At 26.8% G+C, this 23,677-nt stretch overlaps 4 protein-coding genes, 1 long non-coding RNA gene and 1 other non-coding gene across 9 annotated transcripts; 2 read left to right on the top strand and 4 right to left on the bottom strand.

The window, feature by feature from the left end:
• Nucleotides 1-1,052: 1,052 nt before the first annotated feature.
• On the bottom strand, nucleotides 1,053-9,452 carry LOC141529801 (orexin/Hypocretin receptor type 1). The gene is made up of 6 exons (XM_074246501.1): nucleotides 8,612-9,452; nucleotides 3,535-3,682; nucleotides 3,243-3,461; nucleotides 2,363-2,531; nucleotides 1,615-1,727; nucleotides 1,053-1,424 (listed from the first exon to the last, which is right to left on the bottom strand). The coding sequence occupies exons 1-6, from the start codon at nucleotides 9,083-9,085 to the stop codon at nucleotides 1,219-1,221; spliced, it is 1,329 nt and encodes a 442-aa protein (XP_074102602.1). The 5' UTR covers nucleotides 9,086-9,452; the 3' UTR covers nucleotides 1,053-1,218.
• LOC141530279 (U11 spliceosomal RNA) lies at nucleotides 7,141-7,273 on the bottom strand. The gene has a single exon (XR_012479739.1). It is a non-coding gene; the product is annotated as a U11 spliceosomal RNA (small nuclear RNA).
• Nucleotides 9,453-12,064: 2,612 nt separating the features above from the next.
• Ift43 (intraflagellar transport 43) lies at nucleotides 12,065-13,931 on the bottom strand. 4 transcript variants are annotated; one of them, XM_074246376.1, is made up of 7 exons: nucleotides 13,894-13,931; nucleotides 13,240-13,558; nucleotides 12,861-13,054; nucleotides 12,737-12,763; nucleotides 12,619-12,656; nucleotides 12,479-12,548; nucleotides 12,065-12,390 (listed from the first exon to the last, which is right to left on the bottom strand). In XM_074246376.1, the coding sequence occupies exons 2-7, from the start codon at nucleotides 13,276-13,278 to the stop codon at nucleotides 12,165-12,167; spliced, it is 594 nt and encodes a 197-aa protein (XP_074102477.1). In that variant the 5' UTR covers nucleotides 13,279-13,558; nucleotides 13,894-13,931; the 3' UTR covers nucleotides 12,065-12,164. The 4 variants fall into 4 exon arrangements, with proteins under 4 accessions (XP_074102477.1, XP_074102476.1, XP_074102480.1 ...); XM_074246375.1 differs by lacking the exon at nucleotides 13,894-13,931 and having other exon boundaries at nucleotides 13,240-13,790; XM_074246379.1 differs by lacking the exon at nucleotides 13,894-13,931 and having other exon boundaries at nucleotides 12,065-12,375.
• A 206-nt stretch (nucleotides 13,932-14,137) lies between these two features.
• Nucleotides 14,138-16,082, top strand: LOC141529703 (uncharacterized). Its single transcript, XM_074246374.1, has 4 exons — nucleotides 14,138-14,828; nucleotides 14,916-15,122; nucleotides 15,196-15,458; nucleotides 15,542-16,082. The coding sequence occupies exons 1-4, from the start codon at nucleotides 14,324-14,326 to the stop codon at nucleotides 15,647-15,649; spliced, it is 1,083 nt and encodes a 360-aa protein (XP_074102475.1). The 5' UTR covers nucleotides 14,138-14,323; the 3' UTR covers nucleotides 15,650-16,082.
• Nucleotides 16,083-16,107: 25 nt separating this feature from the next.
• On the top strand, nucleotides 16,108-19,096 carry LOC141529701 (uncharacterized). The gene is made up of 3 exons (XM_074246373.1): nucleotides 16,108-16,569; nucleotides 16,633-17,282; nucleotides 17,857-19,096. The coding sequence occupies exons 1-3, from the start codon at nucleotides 16,518-16,520 to the stop codon at nucleotides 18,433-18,435; spliced, it is 1,281 nt and encodes a 426-aa protein (XP_074102474.1). The 5' UTR covers nucleotides 16,108-16,517; the 3' UTR covers nucleotides 18,436-19,096.
• A 1,010-nt stretch (nucleotides 19,097-20,106) lies between these two features.
• Nucleotides 20,107-23,671, bottom strand: LOC141529510 (uncharacterized). Its single transcript, XR_012479599.1, has 2 exons — nucleotides 23,535-23,671; nucleotides 20,107-20,666 (listed from the first exon to the last, which is right to left on the bottom strand). It is a non-coding gene; the product is annotated as an uncharacterized LOC141529510 (long non-coding RNA).
• Between the last annotated feature and the right edge of the window lie 6 nt (nucleotides 23,672-23,677).

Genomic DNA, 23,677 nt, shown 5'->3' with positions numbered 1-23,677 from the left:
ATATTTAAAGAAGAAATTCCATAAAGCAAATTAATCAATATTAATTTGTAATATTATTTTACGTTCAAGTAAGGCTTGCTAGCCTGCTAAAGTCAAAGATAAAAATATTAACAAACATCAAAATGAAAAAATTATTAATTAATGATAACATAAAAATTTTAATAATTTTTTATTTAAAATTTATTTAAAAATTCAATCGTTTTTTTTAATAATCGAAGTAAAATAAAACTAAAAAAATTTTTAATCGAGGAATCAACAAAATTTAAACTTTAGAAGATACATATAGTACCATAAAATTACAAAATATATTTGATTAGTAATGATACAAACCAAAGTAGTTTATTTTCTATTATTAAATATTGCAAATAAATTTACAAATATTTAAATGTACGTTATTTTATATAAAATCTACTGTACAGGTATTGTAAAATAAAACTGAGCATCTGATGAATACAAAAAATTTAGGGAATCAAAAAAAATGTCAACAATGTCTACTTTTTAAGCTCATAAAAAAAAAATTGTCGTAAAAATTTAACAAAAAGACAAATTCCCGAGAAAATTTGATTTCATTATGAAATATTAATAAATTTTTTTAAAACATGAATTTAATTTCATATTTCATGATGTTCTACCATCATAAAAATTTAGCAAGTACACTATGACAAAGTAACTGAGGAATTCTTTTGACTGGTTGAATTAAAATAGAGAATTCAAAAAATTATTAATAAGGGCAATAACAAATGAATTCATGAATTAAAAATTATAATAAAGATTATAATAAAATAATCTTAAATAAAATATATGTCAACCAGAATTAAAAATCAGTAAAAATACTAATTATAATTACAATTAATTAAAATACAATTAATATACAGATGCAAAATATGTAAAAACTTTGTAAGAGACGAAAGTCGTGCAAATAAAACTATTTATTATTATTATTACTAATTATAATTTCATTTTCAGGTAAAAAATTTTAAGCTTTAAATAGTAAAACGGCGTGTCATATAATAATATAATTATATAAGCAAAAGTCACTAAAAAAGTACGATAGATATTTATTTTATTGATTAACATTATACACATATATTTTTTTATAAATAATACAGAAATTTATTTACATTAATTTACAGAAGTTCTTAATCTCAAGTACCATGAAACTTTAAACAATTTCATGCCACATAAATTCGTATTGTTCTATTTGTTTAAAGTATAATTTTATTGGTCGTTGGACATACTCTTGAGAGGAATAACTTCAACGCTTCTTCGACTTTTGATACAATTATTATCTGACTGATTCGAGTCTGTGGTTGGCATTTGCGAACGATCAGCTATTTGCATAATTCCACTTTTTTGTGTTCCACAGTCTGCGGAAATCGGTCGTGAGCATATGAATGATCGTCTAAATTCTTTGCGGAATTTACCTAATTCATTTTAAAAAATCTGTATAAAATCAATTTTATGGCAAATTGTTCACAGTTGAGAAGAAATTTTTAATCACACAATAGTTATTAAAATTTAAAAGGATTACAAGTCCTTTAAAAATATCAAAAATATTTTCTCAAGCTGATATCTTTACATGAATCGATTTTGATTAATAAAAACTTTTCTTACCACTCATAAAATTATAAATTACAGGATTAATTGCGCTGTTCAAATAGCACAGCCAGTGAGCTAATAGACTGAATGCTCTTGTGATATTATTCGATGATAAGCTCATTGAATATCTGTGACAAACAATTCATTTTATCAATTGATTGAAAATTATCATTTTTTTTTAATCTTCTGTTAATAAAAAATTGTTTTCCTCAATTAAGGAATTTTAGAGATTAATTTACTTGATGCCAGTAAAAATTCAAATTTCAAAACAATAAATTAAAAATTTTACAAACTAATTACTTGACTTTTAGCTGCATGATTTTATTTCAATAACAAAATTTTATTTTCATTTATTTATTCATTAACGCCACTCGGAAATTATAAATAAAGCTTACACAATAATTTGAATTAGATAAATTAAAATATAACATTTTTATTATAAATTAATATCAAATTAAATAATCATAAGTTATTATTTTGAGTATATTTTTATATATTTAAAAAAAAAAAAGAAAAGAAATAATAAATATTTATTCTTTTCTTCTCTCATCTGCAGTGATAATACATCATATATCATCAGAAAAACTCGGCAGAGAACTAACATACCATGGAACTTATCAATGTACTTTCGAGAAATCAATATCTTAATCTTTACTAGCGCCATCTATTGTATACTAACCATAACCATCTATATTTAATTTCTACTACAGTGACGAATGTTTAAAATGTTAAGTTTCAAAATTTCGGAAATATTTTTCATCACCTGAGGATATTCAGCAAATGAACAGGTGCATAACAAATCGCAAAAACAAGAACGACTACAACCAGCATTTTAGCAGCTTTTCGTCTTGACACTAAACGTCCCTCATGATTGTCTTCAAACGACGCTGACAATTCAGCGTCCAAAGGAATTTCATTGTTTCTTCTAGATACTACAATCAAAGTAATATAATCAATCAATTATTCCTTCAACTAATTGAGTTCACTAACAATGTTACTCAAACTTTATAATTTAATTTTACGTATTTTGATTAAATTTGTAACCTAACAACTTTTAAACTTCTTCGATTGTTTTACTCAAAGATAAACAGAATTTATTACAGATAGATAAATATAAAACGGATTGAAAAATAATAAAAGCTATCGTATAAATTTCAAATGTTATTTTTTCAACAAAATTGATTTTTTACAGCGATTTGTTTTTTTTACTTTATTAAAATTTTAATGTTAACTCATCTTTTTTAACTGTCAATTTCAGATATGAAATAGTTTACAATCACTGAATGTGATATCGATTCAGTAACACGCTTTTTTCTATGCATCAATGCTGTCATGTATAGATTAAAAAAAAATATTAATTTTTATATTTTTGACAAAAGTATTTTCAATTTTTTTTTTATATATATAAACAGAAAGTAACTCTTAAAAATTAAAGAATAAATATTTTCCACCTTTTTTATCTGAAAAAATTCATAACTCTTTTTTCACTAAGAAAATATTTTTTAAAAAGTCTTTTTTATTATCAAGAGAAAAGAAAATAATTATTTTTCAATATTATTATTGAGTATATCGACAAGTATAATAAAAAAAACAATAGAAAAATTTTAACAGATTATTTGTTGTTTAAATAAAATAAAACTTACATTTATATCCGGGAATTCGACTTCCTCGTAAAACACAGATTATTTGATAATATGTATAGGTCATAAAAACCAGTGGTCCGAAATACAGGAACACAAATATAACCAAATTGAAAATTCTTTCGCTATTAATGCTCCACGATCTTTTACATTGCGTTAAATAAATAGTTTCTATTTTAAATACTGTTGGTGCAACTTTCAGTAAAATTATATCGGGTGTATCTATAACATATGTAACACTATAACTATTAAATATCCAATTCGAATTAACACAAATAAATGTTACTATATTTACCAAAAATAAATGAGAATATCCAAATGTAGCATATAAACTTTTTCGCGCGCTTCGTTGTCGATTTAAAAGCCAGCGGAAAACAAATAGCATTCCAACGATCGATCGATATGAAAGTAAGGGTGAGAATACTCACGCTTACTGAAACTGTCTGTAACAATAATAAAAGTAATTATTTAAGCATACAATAGTTGAGTATAATTATAATTATTAATCAATTATAATAATGCAGTTAAAATTGATTCAATTTCACTTGATAATAATAAATATATAAAATATTAAGTTTATCTTTTCCTTCAAATTTTTCTTTTTTTTTTCTTTAAAATTTATAATTATACTAAACATTCTACACATAAAAATTTAATCATATTGTTGTAAATTGCCTAAGGCATTTTTTTACAAATAAAAAAAAAATAAAAATAAAAAATGATAATCATCATAATAAATATATTACGATCTAATTTTACTCCAAAGGGAATCAATCCAAAAGTATTCATTGACATGGACTAATACAATGTTTATTTTTGGTAATCAGTTATTATTATGTATTATTGCGTCTCATTCTGTTTAAACAATCTACTCGTGTAAACATGTGTTTACGTACGTGTATAAATGTAATATATACGGGATACAATAAATTTGTACGCCCACGTCACCTGTAGGCTCGATTTGTATCACTTGTAGGAATAGCACTTGTAATAAGTTTAGGGCTACTGTTTGTCCGTTTTTATCTTTTTTTTTTATTTGTTTTATACCATACTCTTACGAGTGTTATTTATTTATATGTTACTAAATGAATAAAAGCTAATGTTCAGTACACCCGAAGCTCAAAGTGACCTATTTTTACAAATTTTTTTTCTTTGTTATTATTTCCGGTAATACACACGCGAAATTCATGCTCATTAACAAATACTCTGCGTAGTAAGCCCGACTAACAGATTTATTAGCACTAGGTGATATAATTAATTTATGGGCACAATATTTATAATTTGTACTCATTTGATTTGCTAATATAAAGTTAGCGTTATTTGATGACCATGAATAAATAAAAAGCGTACCTTTATAAATTGTTTTTTTTAATTAAATTTTTTATGCAAATAAAAATGTTATATCGATAGAAAATATTGATAGTTTTTTAATTAAAAAAAAAAACTTTAAATCACGATATTTTTTAATTGAAGCATACAAATATTTACAAGCGTTATTCAGATGAATTTTATGGCGCTTACTATATTCAGTTTTTAAAGATTTACTTTACTTTATTGTTGCAAGAAGATAAAACAAAAAAATGATTTTATTATTGTCAACTATTTGATTAGATTTGTTGATAAATTTTATATTTTATTTAATTTATTTAAAGATGAAAGTATACACGGAAAAAAAAAATTAACTTAAAATTCAACGGAACTCCTTTGTATACCTTGATACTTTTTTAAAAATAATTATTCCGATACGTATATGTAATTAAAAAAAAAATTTATTGAAGAATACAAACATGTCCATCATTTCTATACTCTGAAAGGTAAATAAAAGTAACTCAATCAACTTTGTAATTATATTGGCTCGTGCGCGACCATTATTGATAACAACCAGCCAATAGCTAAAGTGTGTTCTTGCACTCAATTACCTAAATATTAATAATATCTATAATTAATACTAAAAGTCTGAAAAACTAACCAATCATTTTCTTAATAGTTTTTGTGGAAAATTTAACTACTGCATTTGATCTCATGGCGGAAGTTACCAGAAATTTTTTCCTCTTATGTTTCCGGTTGTCAAGTAAACTTAGAAAAATATATACGGGATATAAGTCGTCTTGTCATCACGATTGCGCCCGCAATTTTTATTAATACCATAAGCTACATATTTTATTTGTCATTTTTCAATTCGATCAAACGAACAAAACTTAAAAAAATTTAGCTTTGACACAGAAAAATTTCTTGAATGAAATTAAATTTTTTTAAACCAAGAAAATTTCTTCTTGCTCCAAAATAACTTCGATCTTCTTTACAATTTTCTTGGTTCAAGAAATTTTTTTTTTTTGTGGACAAATCTATTTTTATTTCGGATGCTGAATGGCTTTTTTTTCTTATTGGTACTATAGAAAATAAATCATCAAGTCGAATGATGTTTAAAAAAAAAAAAAAATTTTTTTTTCTCAGCTAAAAACAATAGATAATTTGTAAAATTATTTAAATTAATCCAATTTTATAAATAAAGTGATGATTTATTTATCAAAAGATTAGTAACTACTAAGTATCGAGCAAACTCGAAATATCCCTTTATACGACCCTCCTATTAGAGGACCACTTAAACTCAGTTAATCCATTGCATTAGTGGTCTTAAACCATTCTTTATAAAGATTATAAATTTTTATTCACACAAATTATCCAGATCCTTTCTCTAACCGCAATACAAATGCTTAAGTAGATACAATTGATTGTAATTATTGTTGTTATTTTATTATTATTATTATTATTATTATTATTATTGGTATTATTATTACTAATTACTGTATTGCTCGTTCGAATACTATTCTATTATTCGAGGCATGGTGTTACTGTAATCCTACATGTGAGGTATGCATCTAACTTGCGAGCTACGTAATTATACTATCAAGTCTGTAAGTTATAACACTTTAGTACTTGATTCTCCTCCAATTATTATATTATGATATATATAGTACAGAGTATTTGCACTTTGCAAGCATCAAGACATCGATAATTTAGTTAACTACCTTCAGAATTTATAGAGAAAGTAATCGATGGAATATAAAGTTAATTAAATTATAGAAAACTATTTAAATATAATTTTTAAAGTTTTTTGATTAATAAATATTTTACGTCAAAATAATTCTTTTGAGTCTTTCATATGTTTCAGAAAAATATTTAAGTTGATAAAGGAAATAAAAAATGTATAATTTTACAATAAATTCTTCCTGTAACGCAGAATAAAATTTACTTGGAATAATAATAAAAACAAGTCTACGCCAATAGAGAAGATTCCCAGTGAGATTCAAAAAGAAATAATTCCAGTAGATTAGATAAAAAAATACTCTTTACTTTTAGACACGAAGGTAAATATTAAAGTAAAATCTTTCTGACAAGCGAGAAATTACAAATGCTGTTAATTTTTAAAAATAAAATTTCTTATTAGATATCAAAAACTATAAATAATCGAATAAAATTATTATAAAAATTATTTAGTAATATAATAAATCAAAATAACAATTACTTAATCCTAAATTGTTTTTATTACTGACGTTTATCGCGAGCTTGTTGAATTATTCCATAAATTTTTTTTTATCAAGTTAATTCAATCCCAGATTCTATGACGCTTGAATAGCAGTCTTTATTACGCTGAGTAATAATATCCACTACGGTATAATATAGCTTAGCTGGTAAAAAAAAGTATCTAAATAATGATTATCTTACGTAATAATAAATATTTTTAATTGAGTGTTTTGATAGTTAGTATTAATTATATAAAATTCATAACGAATTGTGTGTTTATTAACACAAATATTGTTCTATGTTATCTGAATAAAACAAACGGTCTTAATACTTATTTCGTATATGAGAATATAGAGTTATATTTTAATTAGACTATGGAGGCGTCAGTGCATCTGTCAGCTAACAGCCTCACGATTACAAAAATTACGTACTGGGTATGTCTTGATAGCCATACCCCGCTAGTTCGCGTAACGAACCAACGCGCTATTAAAGTAGCGAGCACCCTTTTTAAATAAATTACACAACAAATAGGTAGTCATTAACTCAGTATAACATTTCATATCAGACCAATTTTTTTTCCATATCGCCATCTAGTGGCGTAAGAGGTAATTATTTTCAAACAAAAAATTTATTGTTATTTGTAGTTATAATTATCAATTTTATCATTTAATAGTTCATATTTTTTTAATTATCCATTTAATAACTAGTACTAAGAAAAATGAAAATTTTTTTTTCATTAAAAAAAAAAATGTATTTTATTTTGTTTCGGTATGTCATTTTGCCCCGATTTTTTTGAGTAAAATATCAAAAAATTATATCGATTAAAATTCAAATGACTAAAGTTTAAATTTTCATGTTTTATATACATTCAGCGAACGCAAATTTCCTCAGTTGTCATAATCAATCACTCTTAAATCATCAAAGGGTCACTTTAAAACTTTAAAATTTTCCTGAGCAGAGTAACTACATGAAAGAAAAAATTTTGTAAAAATTACAGAAAAATATGATTAATTTATAGTTTTATTTTTGTTAAAACATAAGTGTAAAATTTATATTAAAAAAATTAATTTTATAAAATTATTAATGATTAAATCTCTTACATGATTGTATATAAACGTTTTTACACAGAAAAAATTAAATTACAAATTATGCTCAAATTCTTGTTAATTTTCAATGTTTCAAACAGTAATTTACTCTGGGTTAGGATTTTAATTTTCGTGATATTTAGATTGCTGTTATTGTTATTTGAAATGGTATTTTTTGCTATTTATAATTTTTGAATCATAACATTCAAATAATAAATATCACGAATTAATAATTGAAATAACGATTTTATCGTTTGGTATTGTATTGTATTTATTATTCATAGCATTTATTATTCATTAGTATTGATTACAGTTCATTTTTGTCGTAGAATAATTATTTAAATTTTCTTTTCTCTAAATTTATCAGAATTTTTTTTTTTTTTTTTTTAATATCACATTATTTAACAAAATAATTTTTGCATAATCATATTTTGATATTATTAATATTTTTCGACAGGATTATAATAATTAGTTATAATTAATAATTACCATTTTTTATCGCTTGCTAAAAAATTTTTTAAAAACTTTATCCGACACATTAGAACCTGGGTATCGAAATATAATTCCATTTATTAACCATTAAAAACTCAACGTATCCATTAAATATAAGTGTTTTTACTCAGTAAAGAATTTTTATACAATAAAAACTAAGACCCATTAATCAGCTTTAAAAACGATCGATTCCCACAATGTACTTGAATTCCATGGACAAATATTTAAAATTTAAATGTATAGGATAAATTTAAATGAAAGATAATTTACCTGCAAATAGGGAATTATTTTACAGGCGATCTCACCAAATAACCAGGTCTCTGAAACATCCCAAATAACCGTTGAGGGCAGACAGAATATCAACACCATAAGATCCGCCACCGCGAGGTTCACAAGAAAGTAATTGGTGACCGTTCTCATAGATCGATTTCTGTATACGGCCAGGCAGACCAGCAAATTTCCCAATATTCCGCCAACAAAGACAGTCACGTGCATGAAAATTAGAATACAGTCGTAAATACTTGGTGTTGTCATAAGATCCATCAGGTAATCGAGATAGTCCTGATCGCTCACACAGTAAGGGTTCGTGCAATTATCCGTAGCATTAACACTCCATAAATAAGAATCCTCAGTAATGTTACTGTACTCTCGGTCTTCTATGTCAACATAATCTAACGCCCTTGTTTGTGTAATAAAATCTGATAGCACCAATCCAAACATCAAAGAGTAAATATTAAATACCATTATTACAGTGAATACAAATCTAGCTAATGGTCTACTTTATAAACTGTCAAATGACATGCGAATGAGTATTTAAGTAGTGGAGATCGAAATGTTACTTCGCTGGAAGATTTTTCAATAATTCGCGTCATCTTTAAGGTCTTTTGTAATATTTTTACTTTGTTTCGAGATAACTAAATTCAATTGACTCTTTAAAAGTCGACGCTGAAATTGTTCCTCTCATACTTTTTAATTGACTTTGAAATGAATTTTATTATAAAAGCTTTTATACATTCATGATAACAATGAGTCAATGGTTTTACCTTTGATATTAAACATCAGCGATAGTGAGTGAATGAGTAGAATGTAATGGTTAATAAACAAATATTTTAGTTTATCTAAACTAACTAAATGATGAATAAGAATAAAAATGTCACGTTAAACACGGTGCACCGATAACTGTTTTGAAATTTTAAATCAACATTCCTCTGTTATTTTTGACATTTATAATTTATTCACATTGACATTTATTCACAATTATCATCCCTTGTCTTCTTGTTGTTATCAGGTTTCACAACTACGGGTACAAACTACTTATTTTTAATCATTTTCAAAGTAACATTCTTCGAAAATTTACTCCTCTTGTTTTATTTTTTCACTAAAACTTTTATTACATAAAATTCACAATTTTACAATTTTAAATTCACTACTTGATAATTATTTATGCACTTCATATTTTTTAATTTCATTCGTTATTATAAAATATTTAAGATTTATTTTAATAATTTGGTAAGTTTATTCTTGACAAAAATAATAAATCAGAAAAGAATCAAATTGCAATTATATTTAATAAGCAGTGATTTATTATTATAATTTTTTTTTTATTATTAGTGACAAGGGTGTCATTCCTTCAGCGATCCAGGGAAAACTGACGGTTCAGCGTCTCTTACTTTTTAATGAACGGTTCATACTAAAGTTCTACGCATAATCCAGCGGTGGGAACGGCCTGTAGAATTAAACTTAGTTTTAATTTTTTAAATCTCGGACAAATTGTTTTACAGATTTTGATAAATTATACTTTTGAAAAGAGTAAAAAACGCTTTTTTATTTATGATTTATAAAACATAGTTTGAAGTGTTTCTAATAATAATAATAAAAAAAAAAAAAAAAAAAAAAAAAAAAAAAAAAGACATTTTTTTAATCAATCCTAACTTATCCAAAAAATTATACTTTCCTATAATAAAAATAAAAAATAATTCTTTGTGACAAATTAAAATCAGTTATTTTTCATTTTACAAACAAAAAATGATCAGTATGAAACATTTATCGATTGAAGCAATATGAATAGAATTACTAACTGAATTTTCCTGGTACCAATTGTCTCACAGAAAATATATTACATGATAATTAATTACAATTACTTCATCTATTGTTAAGCAATGTCAATAATTGCTCTATTCATATTACTCGAATCGATAATTAGTGTATATTACTGACCAACTCGCCTAAAAAAATATCATAGCCATAATACTCATTAATTAGTGATACTTTAAAATAGGGTGAAGGTAAAAAAGATTATTTTTCTTAGCTTGAAGGTAGAATTTATTAAGCTTATGAAAAATCAAAATAATAGGGTAGGGCAAAATAAACATTTAATCTAGTTTAAATTTAAATCTGTGTGACTGTTGTCTTGTTTTTCTAGTACTCTGATCATTTCGTATAAATTATTACTACTAATTGTCATATTATTGTAAAATTTTTCCATTTCTCATCCATTTGGTTTACATTTTTTCTTAGATGTTTATAAATTAATTTGACTGTCAAACTCAAACTGGATTAAATGTTTATTTTACCCACCTTTGTATCAAAAGTCTGAAAAATTTAAAGGTTTTGAAGAAAGACTGGTTTTATCGAGAAAACAATTTATTTGAACCAATTTTTTTTGTGTAGTAAATTATAAAATAAAAATAAACAATTAATTGTGTGAAAAATAAAAACAAAAAAAAATATATGCCAGTGTTTTTAAATTCGCGTTTTTATACTGAAACAGAGCGGTAAAGGACGAGAACCGCGTAGCCGCATCTGGGATTGAAAATTCACTACTACAGCTGACTGTCGATTATATACCGCCGATTGTTCTAATAGAAATCTTTTTAAAAGTGTCGCAACAAGAATCCAGATGGCTTATGCCATAAACTCATAAAAAACTTCTCGCAAGCGCTCGTTAATAAGGTAGATTGAATATATAGAAATTCACACATATTTTCCGTTGGAAGTGTGTGCTAGTGATGGCACAGCTGAACATTGATCGCTAAGGTATAGATATATGGCAGATCTGCTCAGTGGGTGTTGTCACGTGGTCGCTTCAAGTAGCTTGTGTTCGGCTCCCGATCGCGCGTGTAACTCCGTATCCGTTCTTCTATAGAGACGCTACGAACTTGCACGCCTGCACGGTAGAGTCTTCACGTCGCTCCTCGAACTACCGCGATTTCCAAATTTGGGGGGCAATCGAATAGGTCAGACGAGGTAATATGTCGCTTCCATATACAGGCACTGCAGTTTCGCAGTATGCCATGTTTTTTGTTATGTTTTGTTTTTGTTATGATACTTTTAACTGTCCAACTATAATAATTATTTGTTTAATGAAAAAAAAAAAAAAAAAAAAAAAAAAAAAAATCTTTAAAATTATTATATCGAAATTTCAGATAATTTTTTAAGTGCCATAGAAGAAGGCAATCAATATTTTTACCGGCAATTTTTTTATAAGTTATTTATTAACATTATGAGAATACAGAAAAATATAAGATAAAAAAAAATGGATAATAAAAATATTAATTGCCTTATTTTTTACGGCACTTGAATAATTACCTGAAATTTCATGCTTCTAGACCAGAATTGCCTCTTAATATCATTTTTTATTTTACAAATTATTTTTGCTGTTTTTAAACGAATAAATAAATAAATTCTATCAGTAAATTTATTTTTAGAAATAAGAGTTGAAAACTTTTTAAAGCTATTTATTATTTGACTAAAAATAAAAGTATTGTAGAGATAATTTAAATCCTCAATTAAATTTATGTAGTTACAAATTTCTTTTAAATTATTAAGCTTCCATAATTATTTTTTGTTCTTCATTGTTGAGCTCCGAAGATACCTGAGCGAATAAATATTCCCAATTCCACACATCATCAGTTTCCTTAATTAATTTTTCAGGATATAATTTTTCCGTAAGAATAGACAAATTAACATTGTCTAACAATACGAATGTTGCGTTTTTCAAGAGATCTGAGTCCAGCTCTTTATAGGCAGTTACTCTATTTATTCCAACGCTGATTCGGTAAATAAAATAAAATTATAAGCAACAGTAAATAATTAAATTATGTACTTAGTAAATTAATAATTAGACAAAAAACTTACGACGGAGCATTTGATACATTAGAAATACTTTCATCTTGGATTTCTTCAATATCCGGAATAACAGGAATGTCTTTAAAAAAAATTTTTTCAATTATTAGTTAATAAAAATTTACAATATTAAATATTACAATTAAAATTACCGTCACTTTCATTTTTATTGTCTCTGTGTAATTTCTCCCTAGAAAAAAAATTTTTTTTATTTTATTTTAATATCGATATAGTTTCAATTAGTAACTAAACAAATAAATTCATACTTACTGATCAAATATATTCACTGGCTTACTCCTAGAAAAATTGAATAAAAATAATAATTCAATAAAAATTTACTTTATAAAAAATAATTTTTCTATTTGTATTTTCATTAAATAAATATTATACATACTTGTTGGATTTTGATTCATCACTCCATCCTGTTTTTCGTGTTCGTGGCGGTGCAACTGGTGCAGTTCTTACAGACGTTGCAGATGGTATGCCTAAAACAGGACTATCAGTGTCTTCATCAAATTTAGGTTCTTCTGGTGTTGCGTTTTGTCCAGCTCTTCTGCCAAGCCGTGGAATGAATTGCTGTAAATAATTCTTTTTACCAACAAAATTAATGTCAATATTAATTATTTTTCACAAAATTATTAACAAAATATGTATTGAAAAAACAATTACAAATGGAAAAATCAACTTGAAATTTTTTAAAATCAACAGTATATAAATTTAACATTTACAAAAATAATTAATATTTTTTTACTATTATAAACAGATTAACTTACCTTTTTTGTATTGGTTTCATGATCATTATTCCAATCCATTGTTTATATTATTAAATACTTACAATGAAAAATTTAGTAATAATATCTAAGAAGATATTATAAGTATTGTTGATAAACTGTATCCATGACAACAGTCTCGTATATCATCTTTGTTATAAACAAAAGTTTCCTTATGTATAGAAGGCAAGTAACAGTAATGGTGATTATTACTTATATTTTGTCGGTAACGATAGACGAATTCATGAATTCATTGTTATTATCGACTGGTCAGACTATTATAATCAATTCGAATAAGTTACGCGCCGGCAAGTGCTGCTATCTACGTCATAAATTAGAAACATGTTGATTTAAAAATATTACATTAGTGTAAATTTTTTTTTTTTTTTTTTTTTTTTGAACAACTTATAAACCACAACTTTTGAGACCGATTACTATTATTTTCAGGTGATAGTTTAATATTAAGTTTTATCATTTTATAATGAACATTTATCTAATTGAACTAAAACAAAAAATTTTTAAATCAAATAAAATTTAATTAAGTCAAGAAAAATTTTTCAGTTAAATAATTTTTCTCTTGAATCAAGTTAATTTTTTTTCAGTAGATAATAAATATTTTTGCACAAAAGTAATTCACATGCATATATATTGCCTTACTCTATTTATTCTATAGTAATAATAATAACAATTAATTATATTGGAATTTAGATTGCACTACTACTAAACTTTAGAATAGTATCTATACTCAAAATATTTGATGGAAATAATCCATCTATGTATTTACACGATAATAATTACAACTATTAGTACTTTTAAAATTCTACGAAAAATTACCAGGTTTTAGACTTTTCTCACAATCTCATCGTCAACATTTACTTTACAAGAGTCGTTGTCTTAAGTTCTAAGCTTTTATTATTTGGAAAGAAATTATACAAAATTAACTACCTCATCAATAATCAACATAACGATATATCTTTGCAAAACTAAAATGTTACTCAGTTTTATTGACGTCGTTGCACCGATAGCCTCTAAATAATTATCATCATTTCTTGTTATTTATTGTAAAGTCTTTATAATTATAATAAAAATGGACAACACAATTAAAGAATCTAGTCCATGGAGGAAAATTTTTAAAAATATAAAAAAAAAGTCAGCATCTGTCGATACAAGTGATGTAACTTCGCCAAGCTCATCAGGCTTGGCAGAACATGAAGCCAGTAATATTGATATAGCTGATAAATTGGACTCAATTTCCATGTGCAATGACCAGCAGATACCCAGTACTTCAAACTACCTATCAAATGTGAGTGTTAATCCCAATGGCGAAAATAATTATAGGGAATTATTTGAGAAAATAGAAGCAACAATTGAACGTCTTACGTTGAATGACAATAATCAAGATAAAGGTTTGTTTGATGAGATACAGATTATTTTAATATGCTTCAAATTACTTGGTAAGATACCAGAGCTTACGGACCTGCAGTGTTTCTTGATTGATTCTCATATGGAAATTGAAAGCAATTATTGGAAGGAAGTAGGTGAAAGTATGAAGCCTAAGCTAAGTACTTTGAAGAGATTCAAAAATTTGGCATGTAAGTTTTTATAATTTTTTTTTATGTTAAAATCAATGACTTAATTTGTTTTTATTTTATTTTATTTTTTTAATTTTTTTTTGTTAGTTTCGGTTCTGGGTAAGGTAGAGGATCCACCTCCTGTGAAAAAAATTAATACTGACGGTGAATTAATCCACAAATACTTGAGAAGAAAACAGAAATTAATAGACCGTTCTCTGTCGATTTTGTGGGGTAAAATCGTCAGTGAATACGCCATAACTTGCAAACATATACTCATACGTATTGCCTATAATATGGATTATTTTTTGCCAGGTAAAATTTTATTTATAATTAAATAATTATTCCGTTATTAAATATAGTTAATAAAATATTTAATTATGCGTAGCTGAAGATGACAAGGATCGCACAGAAGTTTCCATGAAAACCTATCAACTTTTTGATTTAATTGAGATGTTTGAAACAAAGTTCAAAAAATTAAATGAAGCTTTCGAGAACATGGATAGCATTTTTCAAAATAATAATGAGAGCATTTATTCATCTACGAATCCAGAATCGTCTATGAATAAATCACAGACATCTACTGATATTCAAGTAAAACAGCAAGACAGTTACGAGGCGTTGACTCAAAAACGCAAGGAGCTGAAACAGGTTAATTTGACTATAATTTAAAATTTTTGTATTTTTTTTAGTACTTATTTTAGTAATTAAATATTTTCTTTGTTTAAATAAAGGAAGTTGAAGATATAAGTGCATCGATCAGAAAAATAATCAACAAAGTGGAGTCAGTAACTGTCGATAAATTGACAAAGGTTTTTCAAGAATTCATTATAGAAGATTAGTAATGCTGAGTGATTTGAATATTAAATTGAATTTTTCGATTTTAAATCGGAGAATTAATTTTATCGCATTTAGTATGGAATTAGTCAGTAATATTTTGATTTTTTTTAAGTAAATTTTCTTGTTATTTTTTTTTTTAGAATTTATGATAATAAACAAAATTTTATGGTATAAATGTATGAAAAACTAAGCTTTTCAATTGTTATAATGTTTCAATATTGTTTGACAAAATTGTTATTTTCATTATAACTTAAAAGAAACTGATAACTTAATAAGTAGTAAATAATTGTTTCACTTTTATGACGATTCAGTTGACTTTTCTAAAAATAATAATGAATCATAATTTTAATAGATTATATTGCAGAAATTAAATTTTTGTAATTTATCAATCTACTTCACTCTGAGGTGAATAAAAATTATAAAAATATATAAAAAGTTATTAATTTATTCTCACCATGATATTTTATCCAGTTATTCCTTAAGATTTTATTCCATTGCATTCAACAAAGATTACAATTAAAATATTCGGACGGATTATTAAAAAAAATTCAATGGAAAATGATAATTGGATTTCTGATGGCGTTAAATCATCAGGTGATTATTTCTGATAGAAAAGAGAAAATATTTTATACACGTTAAAGAAGATATGAATAAAAATTACCTATTATATTAAATTACTTTATCTTCAGGAAATATTCTCTGCACTAATGACCCACTAAAATTTTTTATTTCTTATCAGTAGAACACAAACTTTCATCTAAAATAATGGGGGACTTATAACAACCCGCATGTTTGCTAGAGACTTTGTCTGCTTGTCCGACTGAAATTCTCTCAGTTTCACATTCGAAACAATTGTTTAATCACCTTAAAATGTCGCTCCTACAAATTATTATTACAACAATTCTCAGTGTACAATTCATCCGTAAGTAATTTTTATAAATAAATAAAACAAATAATAATTGAATTTATAAAACTATATTTTCAGAAATTGACTCAAAGTCACTCGATAATTCATTGGCATTAAAAAATTTACAACTCACTGCTCCATCATTTCAACCTAAAGTCAATTTGTCATCACTAATCAACGCCAAACAATCAATGACAGTAGGAGCAGTAAAGCCGATCGGCCAAAATCGCCATGGAAAATTTTTTTATTCTCCATCATTTCTTACCGGTTTGGGAATCGGAAGCTTAGCAAGTTCAGCAGCACTGTCCTCATCTCCGCCGATGTTGTCACCAAATTCAGAACCACTGTCACGACGAAATTCTCGACCAATGAACGTGTTCATGGATACAAATCAAAGTTTATCGAGACCTCAAATTCCTTTGCCACCGCATTATTTGAATCCTTACGACGCAAATTATCCATATCTTGCACTTTCGACAAGTCTATTTGATCATTCGCTTCGCTCGATATACAGCTTGCTGGAAAACTTGAAGAATCAGTTGGCGAACAGGGAAACTTCTAAAGAGCCAACCAGAGAAACTGTCAAAAATTTAAACGACGAAATTAACAACAGTGCCGAGGAAACTTCCAACGTTAAAATTGTCAGCAAAGATGATGGAAGTCATTTTGGCGTCGTCGATCGGTCTATTTTAAAAGATGTTATCAAAGAATCCATTGAAGAGTTAAACGTAAGTTTATTTTACTTTTGATTGGAAAATTGTCAATTAATTTTCATTTTTAATCTCGATCTAATGAAATTTTAATTTTTTATTATAAAAAGAAAGCTAATAAATTTTACAAGTTGCTTTTATTATGATTTTTTAACACCAAAATGACTTATATATATTTTTAATTAAAGTATATCACAGCGTACTGATTTTAAACTTTTAAATTTAAATATATTCGTATTACGTAAAATACTTTTAGAAGAAAGTGGTAAATAAATTGCTAGTCGAATAATTGAGCACTAAAATTCTCGGTCATAGTTGTCTTGAACTAAAATCTATTTGAGATTAAAAGATAAATTAATATTCTGTCATTTCATTGTATTTTTTTTTTTTTTTTTTATTTTCCCATCAATTATTTTGTCCTATATTTTATCATTAGTCACATACTCAGATAAAGAATCATTATTAAAGATACATCCCAATTTTAAAGAGGGAAACATTTTTATCAGTGTATGAACTAATAATTACTAAGCCAAACGGCTTATTGAATAATTTTATTTATTCGTTCATGTTCAGAAAAATAAAATTTTTCCAGAAAGATTTAGAACAAAGGCAAGTAGCGAATATTCAAGCCAGTAAGAATAATACAAATATCACAGAAACGAAAAAACAAAATCAAACTGAGAATACCAACACGAATAGTACTATCACAACTCCAACTCTAATACCAACTACGGAGTCGACAATTATTACAACTGTTAAGCCGGGATATCATGGTGGTAATCCACAGCCCATACATAATGTAAATTTAATAAATGGATTTCCATCAACTGAATATGGGTATCCTCACAATGAAATTCAGTATGGCCCACCGTCAAGTATTTTTGATCATGGACATATCAATGGGTATGGCCATGATAATGTATTTGCGCAAAACCATCTTCATGATCATGGATTTTCGCAAACCTATCCTCATGAACACGAAGTATTTAATACAGATTACTATCATTCTGAGCCATATTATGGAGCTCCAGAAAATCACTCGCCAGCAGATTCTTTTCCGTCACCAACCGCCGAAAGCTGGCCTGTCTATCCACCTCATGCAAGGGCATTCAAAGTTTCTAGTAAAACCATACCGAAAACAAATATCTTTAGGCCGAGTAAATTAGTATAAATATTATTTTAATAATTTTTGCTTTTATAAATAAATATTTTTTTGCATTGTTTAACTTTGTTAAATAATGATTATAAAGATACGCTTGGATTTACAAAATTATTTATCATTTTTAAGTACAATAATTTAATTTAATCAAATTCAGGCGTGTACTAAAAAAACTTAAATGTAAAAGAACAGTAAACTTTATAATATAACCACGTATTTTTATTGACACAATTGTGTGAATAGATTGCACAGATGTACTATGAAAATACAGTACCTAAATAATAGATGGCTTATAAAAATTGAACAGCATTTATCAAGTTACGGTATCAATAAAAATAAAAATAGTATTTAAGTATAAATTTTTTTTTTTAATTTCTATTTTAAAATAACCATTTACTGATTATAAAAAAATGAATGTATGACATATAAATACGCAAATAAAACTTAATTTTATCATTTTGTCTAATGACTGATATCATCTGTCAGCAATATAGTAAATATGAGTAACTTGTGATTCTATGGAAAAGTTAATTTTATTTTAAGACCAGATTGGGGGAACTCGAGCTCATCTATTTACAGAATACTGTCTCTAACTCGGTTCACACATACACATTTGTATACACAACTCATCGCGTATAGTCCCGACCAGACACTAAATGTCTGACTTGTCCAAAATCTCTATAACCTTCACATCAATATCCACGTAAATTACTCGATTTTTTATTTAAAAATCAAATTTTTTAATTGAAATTTTTTTTTTCTATCCACTAAGTGTCGAAGAATCATTGAGAGAAATTAAATAATTTAATTTGTGAGTATTTGGGCAGAAGAAGTTATAAAAAAACGGAAGTAAAAAAAATTTTTGTCCAAAAAAAACGGAATCACTCAAAAAATCAATCTACTGTAGTATAAAGTATGTAAATAAAAATAACAAAGTAAGAGAGTGAGGAAAAGAATGACAAGTAGGGGTTGACGCCCTCGGATTTCCGGCCCTTACGGTAGTGCGACGTCGTTTGCGCTTTTTATTTTCCTTCATCCTTTTTTCCACTTACACCACCTTCTGTCCGCTTTGCTGATATATGCAACACGTTTTTACCCTCTTTGCTGTTATGTACAGTGCAGTATAGGTACTACTCTCACTCTTTATGCTTAATACATACATTTATTCAGTGTATCAACGAATAGATGTTGAGCTTTGTCTTCTTTTTGTCACCGGTGTATCCTAAAGCCCGAGCAGAAACCCAATAGCCCGAATATCGTACTGGTACTGGTACTTTAACACTTACGAAACAAGAATATTTCCGGCTGTTATATATTTTGTGTTCGTACCAGCTAATTTTTTACTTACAAGCTATCACGTGTACATATATTACGTCAAAATAAAACCGGACGAGAAACCGCAAATTCAATGCCATCAGGATGTTTTACAATTTTTTGACATATCGACGACTTTTTATCGTTGACACTAAATTAATGTACATAGGTAATTATATTTGTTTATTACTATTTAATAAGCTTTATTAACTTTTAATAAATGATTTTTTACCATTCAATGATTTAATAAATATTTATTAGCAGTTAGAAAATATTTATTAATCATTAAAAAATAATTTATTAGATCCAATTGATTAATTCTTAAATTAATAAATATTTGTTAATGAGATTATTCGAAAGGTAAACAAGATAAAATATTCAATCTTTTATTTTTTTTTATTCGCACAATTTTTGACAAAGAACGGGAAAAAAGCCAAACTTAATTTTCAAGAGACAAACATTTTTTTTTTTTAATTAATAATTCAGCTACACACTGTCCCACTTTTTCCATAAGTTCTGTTTTATTTAATTTAAAATAAATTATTCAAGCATTGCAAATTAAAATTTATGGTAAATTGAAATGTATTTTTAATGAGAAAATTTTTGAATAAAACAGTAATCTATTAAATTAAATATTTAAAAACTTTAACAGATTAAAATCAATTTGTAATGTAATTAATAGTAATTCAACTATAGAATGAAATTAATCAGAAATCCAAATATTAAACGTACAACGTAATTTATAAAAGTTATTGACGCATGTAGACACGAATGACTTTCTATTGATATATTACATTTTGTTATCGATTTTCGTATTGTAAACATTAACGATAGGCTCGAATGAAATTTTATCAATTCTTTAGTCGACGGTTAGTAGTTTTCCCCATTATCAGGCACACGTGGGAAATGACCTCCTATCCGATTTGTATCTGGATAAATAAAATGTGCGTTGCGTTTATATAAATGAAAATAAAAATCTGGTCCGTGTTCGTGAGTATGGAGCTTATTGTTGCGTTTCTTTCGTAGGGATGTCGATGTGATTATTGTAAATGTAGTAAAAGAGGGACGCAATGGTCTGATGCAGCATGCAGGAGTAAAGTACTTATATTAGACTCTGGTTTGAGTTTCTCTGTGATCTGGGACAGTGTGGGCTTAGTTTGGGTATGGGATAGGATGTGATCTGAAGTAAACGTGATATGAAGAAGCAGAGAGCCGAGTGGCTTAGCCTGGAAACTGCTAAGTACAAGCATGAGGGGTAAGCTGCGTTTGTATGTGTGTGTTGTATGGATACAATAATATGTGAGTATATGTTTTGTAAGGAGAGAAAAAGAAAGAAAATTTCGCTTTTAAAAGACAGCTGTGGGGCAGCTGGCAGCGCGTGCCACGAACCTATGGGGTCTTCTTCCTTCCATGCCATACCATACCAACCACACCATGCCTCGCCGTGAACCACACCACGCTGTCATACACCAACATTTATTTTTCTGAAATAATGTAACAGTTGTACAGTTTTTCTTTAATGTTTATTATTAAAACTTTTATCTGATTTAAAGGAAAATGTTCGACAAAAATGATTAATTTACGTGATATTTTTATTTTTGATATTTACTCTAAAAAATTATAGCATTACTTAAATTTAAATTAAAAAAAAAAATATTTAAAGAAAATAACGAAAAATTTTTAATATTAATTTTTGTGTTTGATAAAAAATTAATTATTACAATCAAACAGAAAATCAAAATTGTAAATCTAAAAACTCTCGCTTATATTAAATGGAATTTTTTTTTTATTTGGGATGAAAAAAAAAATCTCCTGGAGAGTGAAGGAGAAAAATATTCTTAAAATAAATTTACATTAAGAGTCAACCTGGAAAATTTTCAATTCAAAAGTTATTTACAGTAAAAACTATTGTTGTTATATTTGTTTTAATAATTTTAGATAAAAGTATGTAATTAATTATACGAAAATATAAATTTAAAAATTGAAGACTTAACTAGCGGTGAAAAAATTCAACAACAAAAGATTTTGTTTAAATGGATGGAAAAAAAAATGAAAAGCCCAAAAAAATAAAAGGAGACAGGACTCTCTCCCGAACAGCTGCCATCGACTCCAACGATTATTCCAACAACTGATGTTCCGGCGTATCGCATACGTCTACATACACGTATATGCTGGTAACAACAACAATATGTACAGTATATGTGCCGTTGCATTGAGCGATCGACCACCTCGATCTTTTTATATTAAAGCAAACAATGCCTAGTAATAACAAAGCCCAAGTGTAAGTAAAACGCGGAAAAGATAAGCCCAAGTATCTATCGAGACATGTTATATAGATGTAAAATAGTGATAATGATAATAATAATAATAATAATGATGAAATTAAACAATCGTAATATTTTCCTCCCGAAAAAAATCAATGCGCGTGTATAACTGTACTATTAAAGATTACAGCAATTATTTTGGATGATTTAATATCTGGCTTCTGAAGACACAAAAGAGACATTTGTGTGGTATGTAAGTTTTGATATACAAGAATAGCTACGGAAACTAGAGACCAGAGCTCGCCGATGTAGATGGAAGTAGCTTATAGATTGGGTGCGTCGCGCTACGTTACTTTCGGAGGACAGCCACGTTTGCGGGAAAAATAATTAAATAAAAGCAAATGTACATTATGTATTCTAATGTATCCTAAAGACACATACGCGAGCTTTAAATCAACTTAGAATTTAAAAGCAAAACCGCGTAAGAACTTTAAAGCTTCACTTGTGATATTTTATTTAAAACCGTATTATTTTATTTTGGAAGCTTTTTAATTTTTTTTGTTTCAATTTAATACTTTTGTAGAAATTTTTATAAATGTTTTATAATAATTTAGAATTTTCTTTTTTACTAACTGTTAATTAAAAATATTTATAAAGTATGTGAGGAACAAAAAAAATGATCCATAATTTAGGTGGAAAAATTTTGAAAAGTCAATACGGTTCAATGCTTTAAAAGTAAATAATTAAATAACAAAACTATTTTTAAAAATACTTTTTGGAGTAATTTAAATACTAACGAATTTATTGTGGGAATTAGTTACTGTTTTATGAAAATTTATAAACTTTTACCCCATTTAAAATAATTTTGATGAAATTAATCAATTACATAGATTGAAAAAAAAAAAATTAACATTTCGAGATTCATCCCTTGGTAATAAAATATTTACGTTGTCATTTTTATTAAATATTTTTGGAAAAAGACTTACTCATAGGTTTTATTGATTAATTTTTTGTCCATAAAGTCAAAATTTTTTGAAGACATCCCAAATAATCATTTTAATTAATTATTTTTTGGAAAAAGACTTGCTGATAGATTTTTTTCTACAAGATTAAAATTTTTTAAAGACATCGCCAATTATAATTAAGTATAAAAAAAAATTATAAAAATGATCTAATTTCAGAAAGTATTATACTGATAAGATTTTTAAAAATTTTGTTGGTATCTTTAAATTTTAAGTGGCGAATGCAAAAAAATGTGGAATTTGCGAATGAGAAGCGAAAGATCTAATGAGAGTAATACAAAGCAGTAGATGTAAAAGAATAGAAGCTGTAAGTACATAGAACATACGATAAATGGAGCATAGACTTTAAGTAAAAGTAAGAGCTGAGAATGTCGAAGAACAAAGAGAGATGCTCGGGAGTTGGGACAAGGGAGTCGTATCGGGTTTAGTTTGGGAACCAGAGGGTAGAGGATGAGGGTAGAGGGCGCAAGGGAGTCTCTCTAGGTAAAGTGTAGTCTAGAGTATACTAAACTTTTAGTTTTAGTGTAGTAGGGGAGCTCACGTGACCCGATTGCCAGCCAATGGACGTCAGCACCCCAGGAGGCTTCGCGGTCTGACGAACCAACATTCGTGTCGCAGCTGTCTACGAGTCTCTGCTCTTGAATCGTCATTCGC

The sequence above is a fragment of the Cotesia typhae genome, unplaced genomic scaffold (genome assembly GCF_013202065.1).
Source record: "Cotesia typhae breed Kobodo isofemale line unplaced genomic scaffold, CoteBio_Ctyphae contig_48, whole genome shotgun sequence".
Taxonomy (NCBI): domain Eukaryota; kingdom Metazoa; phylum Arthropoda; class Insecta; order Hymenoptera; family Braconidae; genus Cotesia; species Cotesia typhae.
This window is presented reverse-complemented; position numbering and strand designations above follow the sequence as displayed.

Excerpts from the sequence above, each read along its gene's own strand:
- LOC141529801 (XM_074246501.1), bottom strand. The coding sequence starts at position 9,085 with ATGGTATTTAATATTTACTCTTTGATGTTTGGATTGGTGCTATCAGAT. Across the intron at positions 3,683-8,611 it reads AAATAATTCCCTATTTGCAG|ACAGTTTCAGTAAGCGTGAG; the intron begins GTAAATTATCTT and ends TTATTGTTACAG. Across the intron at positions 1,728-2,362 it reads CATTTGCTGAATATCCTCAG|ATATTCAATGAGCTTATCAT; the intron begins GTGATGAAAAAT and ends TGTTTGTCACAG.
- LOC141529703 (XM_074246374.1), top strand. The coding sequence starts at position 14,324 with ATGGACAACACAATTAAAGAATCTAGTCCATGGAGGAAAATTTTTAAA. Across the intron at positions 15,123-15,195 it reads TATGGATTATTTTTTGCCAG|CTGAAGATGACAAGGATCGC; the intron begins GTAAAATTTTAT and ends AATTATGCGTAG. Across the intron at positions 15,459-15,541 it reads AACGCAAGGAGCTGAAACAG|GAAGTTGAAGATATAAGTGC; the intron begins GTTAATTTGACT and ends GTTTAAATAAAG.
- LOC141529701 (XM_074246373.1), top strand. The coding sequence starts at position 16,518 with ATGTCGCTCCTACAAATTATTATTACAACAATTCTCAGTGTACAATTC. Across the intron at positions 16,570-16,632 it reads TCTCAGTGTACAATTCATCC|AAATTGACTCAAAGTCACTC; the intron begins GTAAGTAATTTT and ends CTATATTTTCAG. Across the intron at positions 17,283-17,856 it reads AATCCATTGAAGAGTTAAAC|AAAGATTTAGAACAAAGGCA; the intron begins GTAAGTTTATTT and ends AAATTTTTCCAG.
- Ift43 (XM_074246376.1), bottom strand. The coding sequence starts at position 13,278 with ATGGATTGGAATAATGATCATGAAACCAATACAAAAAAG. Across the intron at positions 13,055-13,239 it reads ATGAAACCAATACAAAAAAG|AATTATTTACAGCAATTCAT; the intron begins GTAAGTTAATCT and ends GTTGGTAAAAAG. Across the intron at positions 12,657-12,736 it reads CCAGTGAATATATTTGATCA|GGAGAAATTACACAGAGACA; the intron begins GTAAGTATGAAT and ends TTTTTTTTCTAG.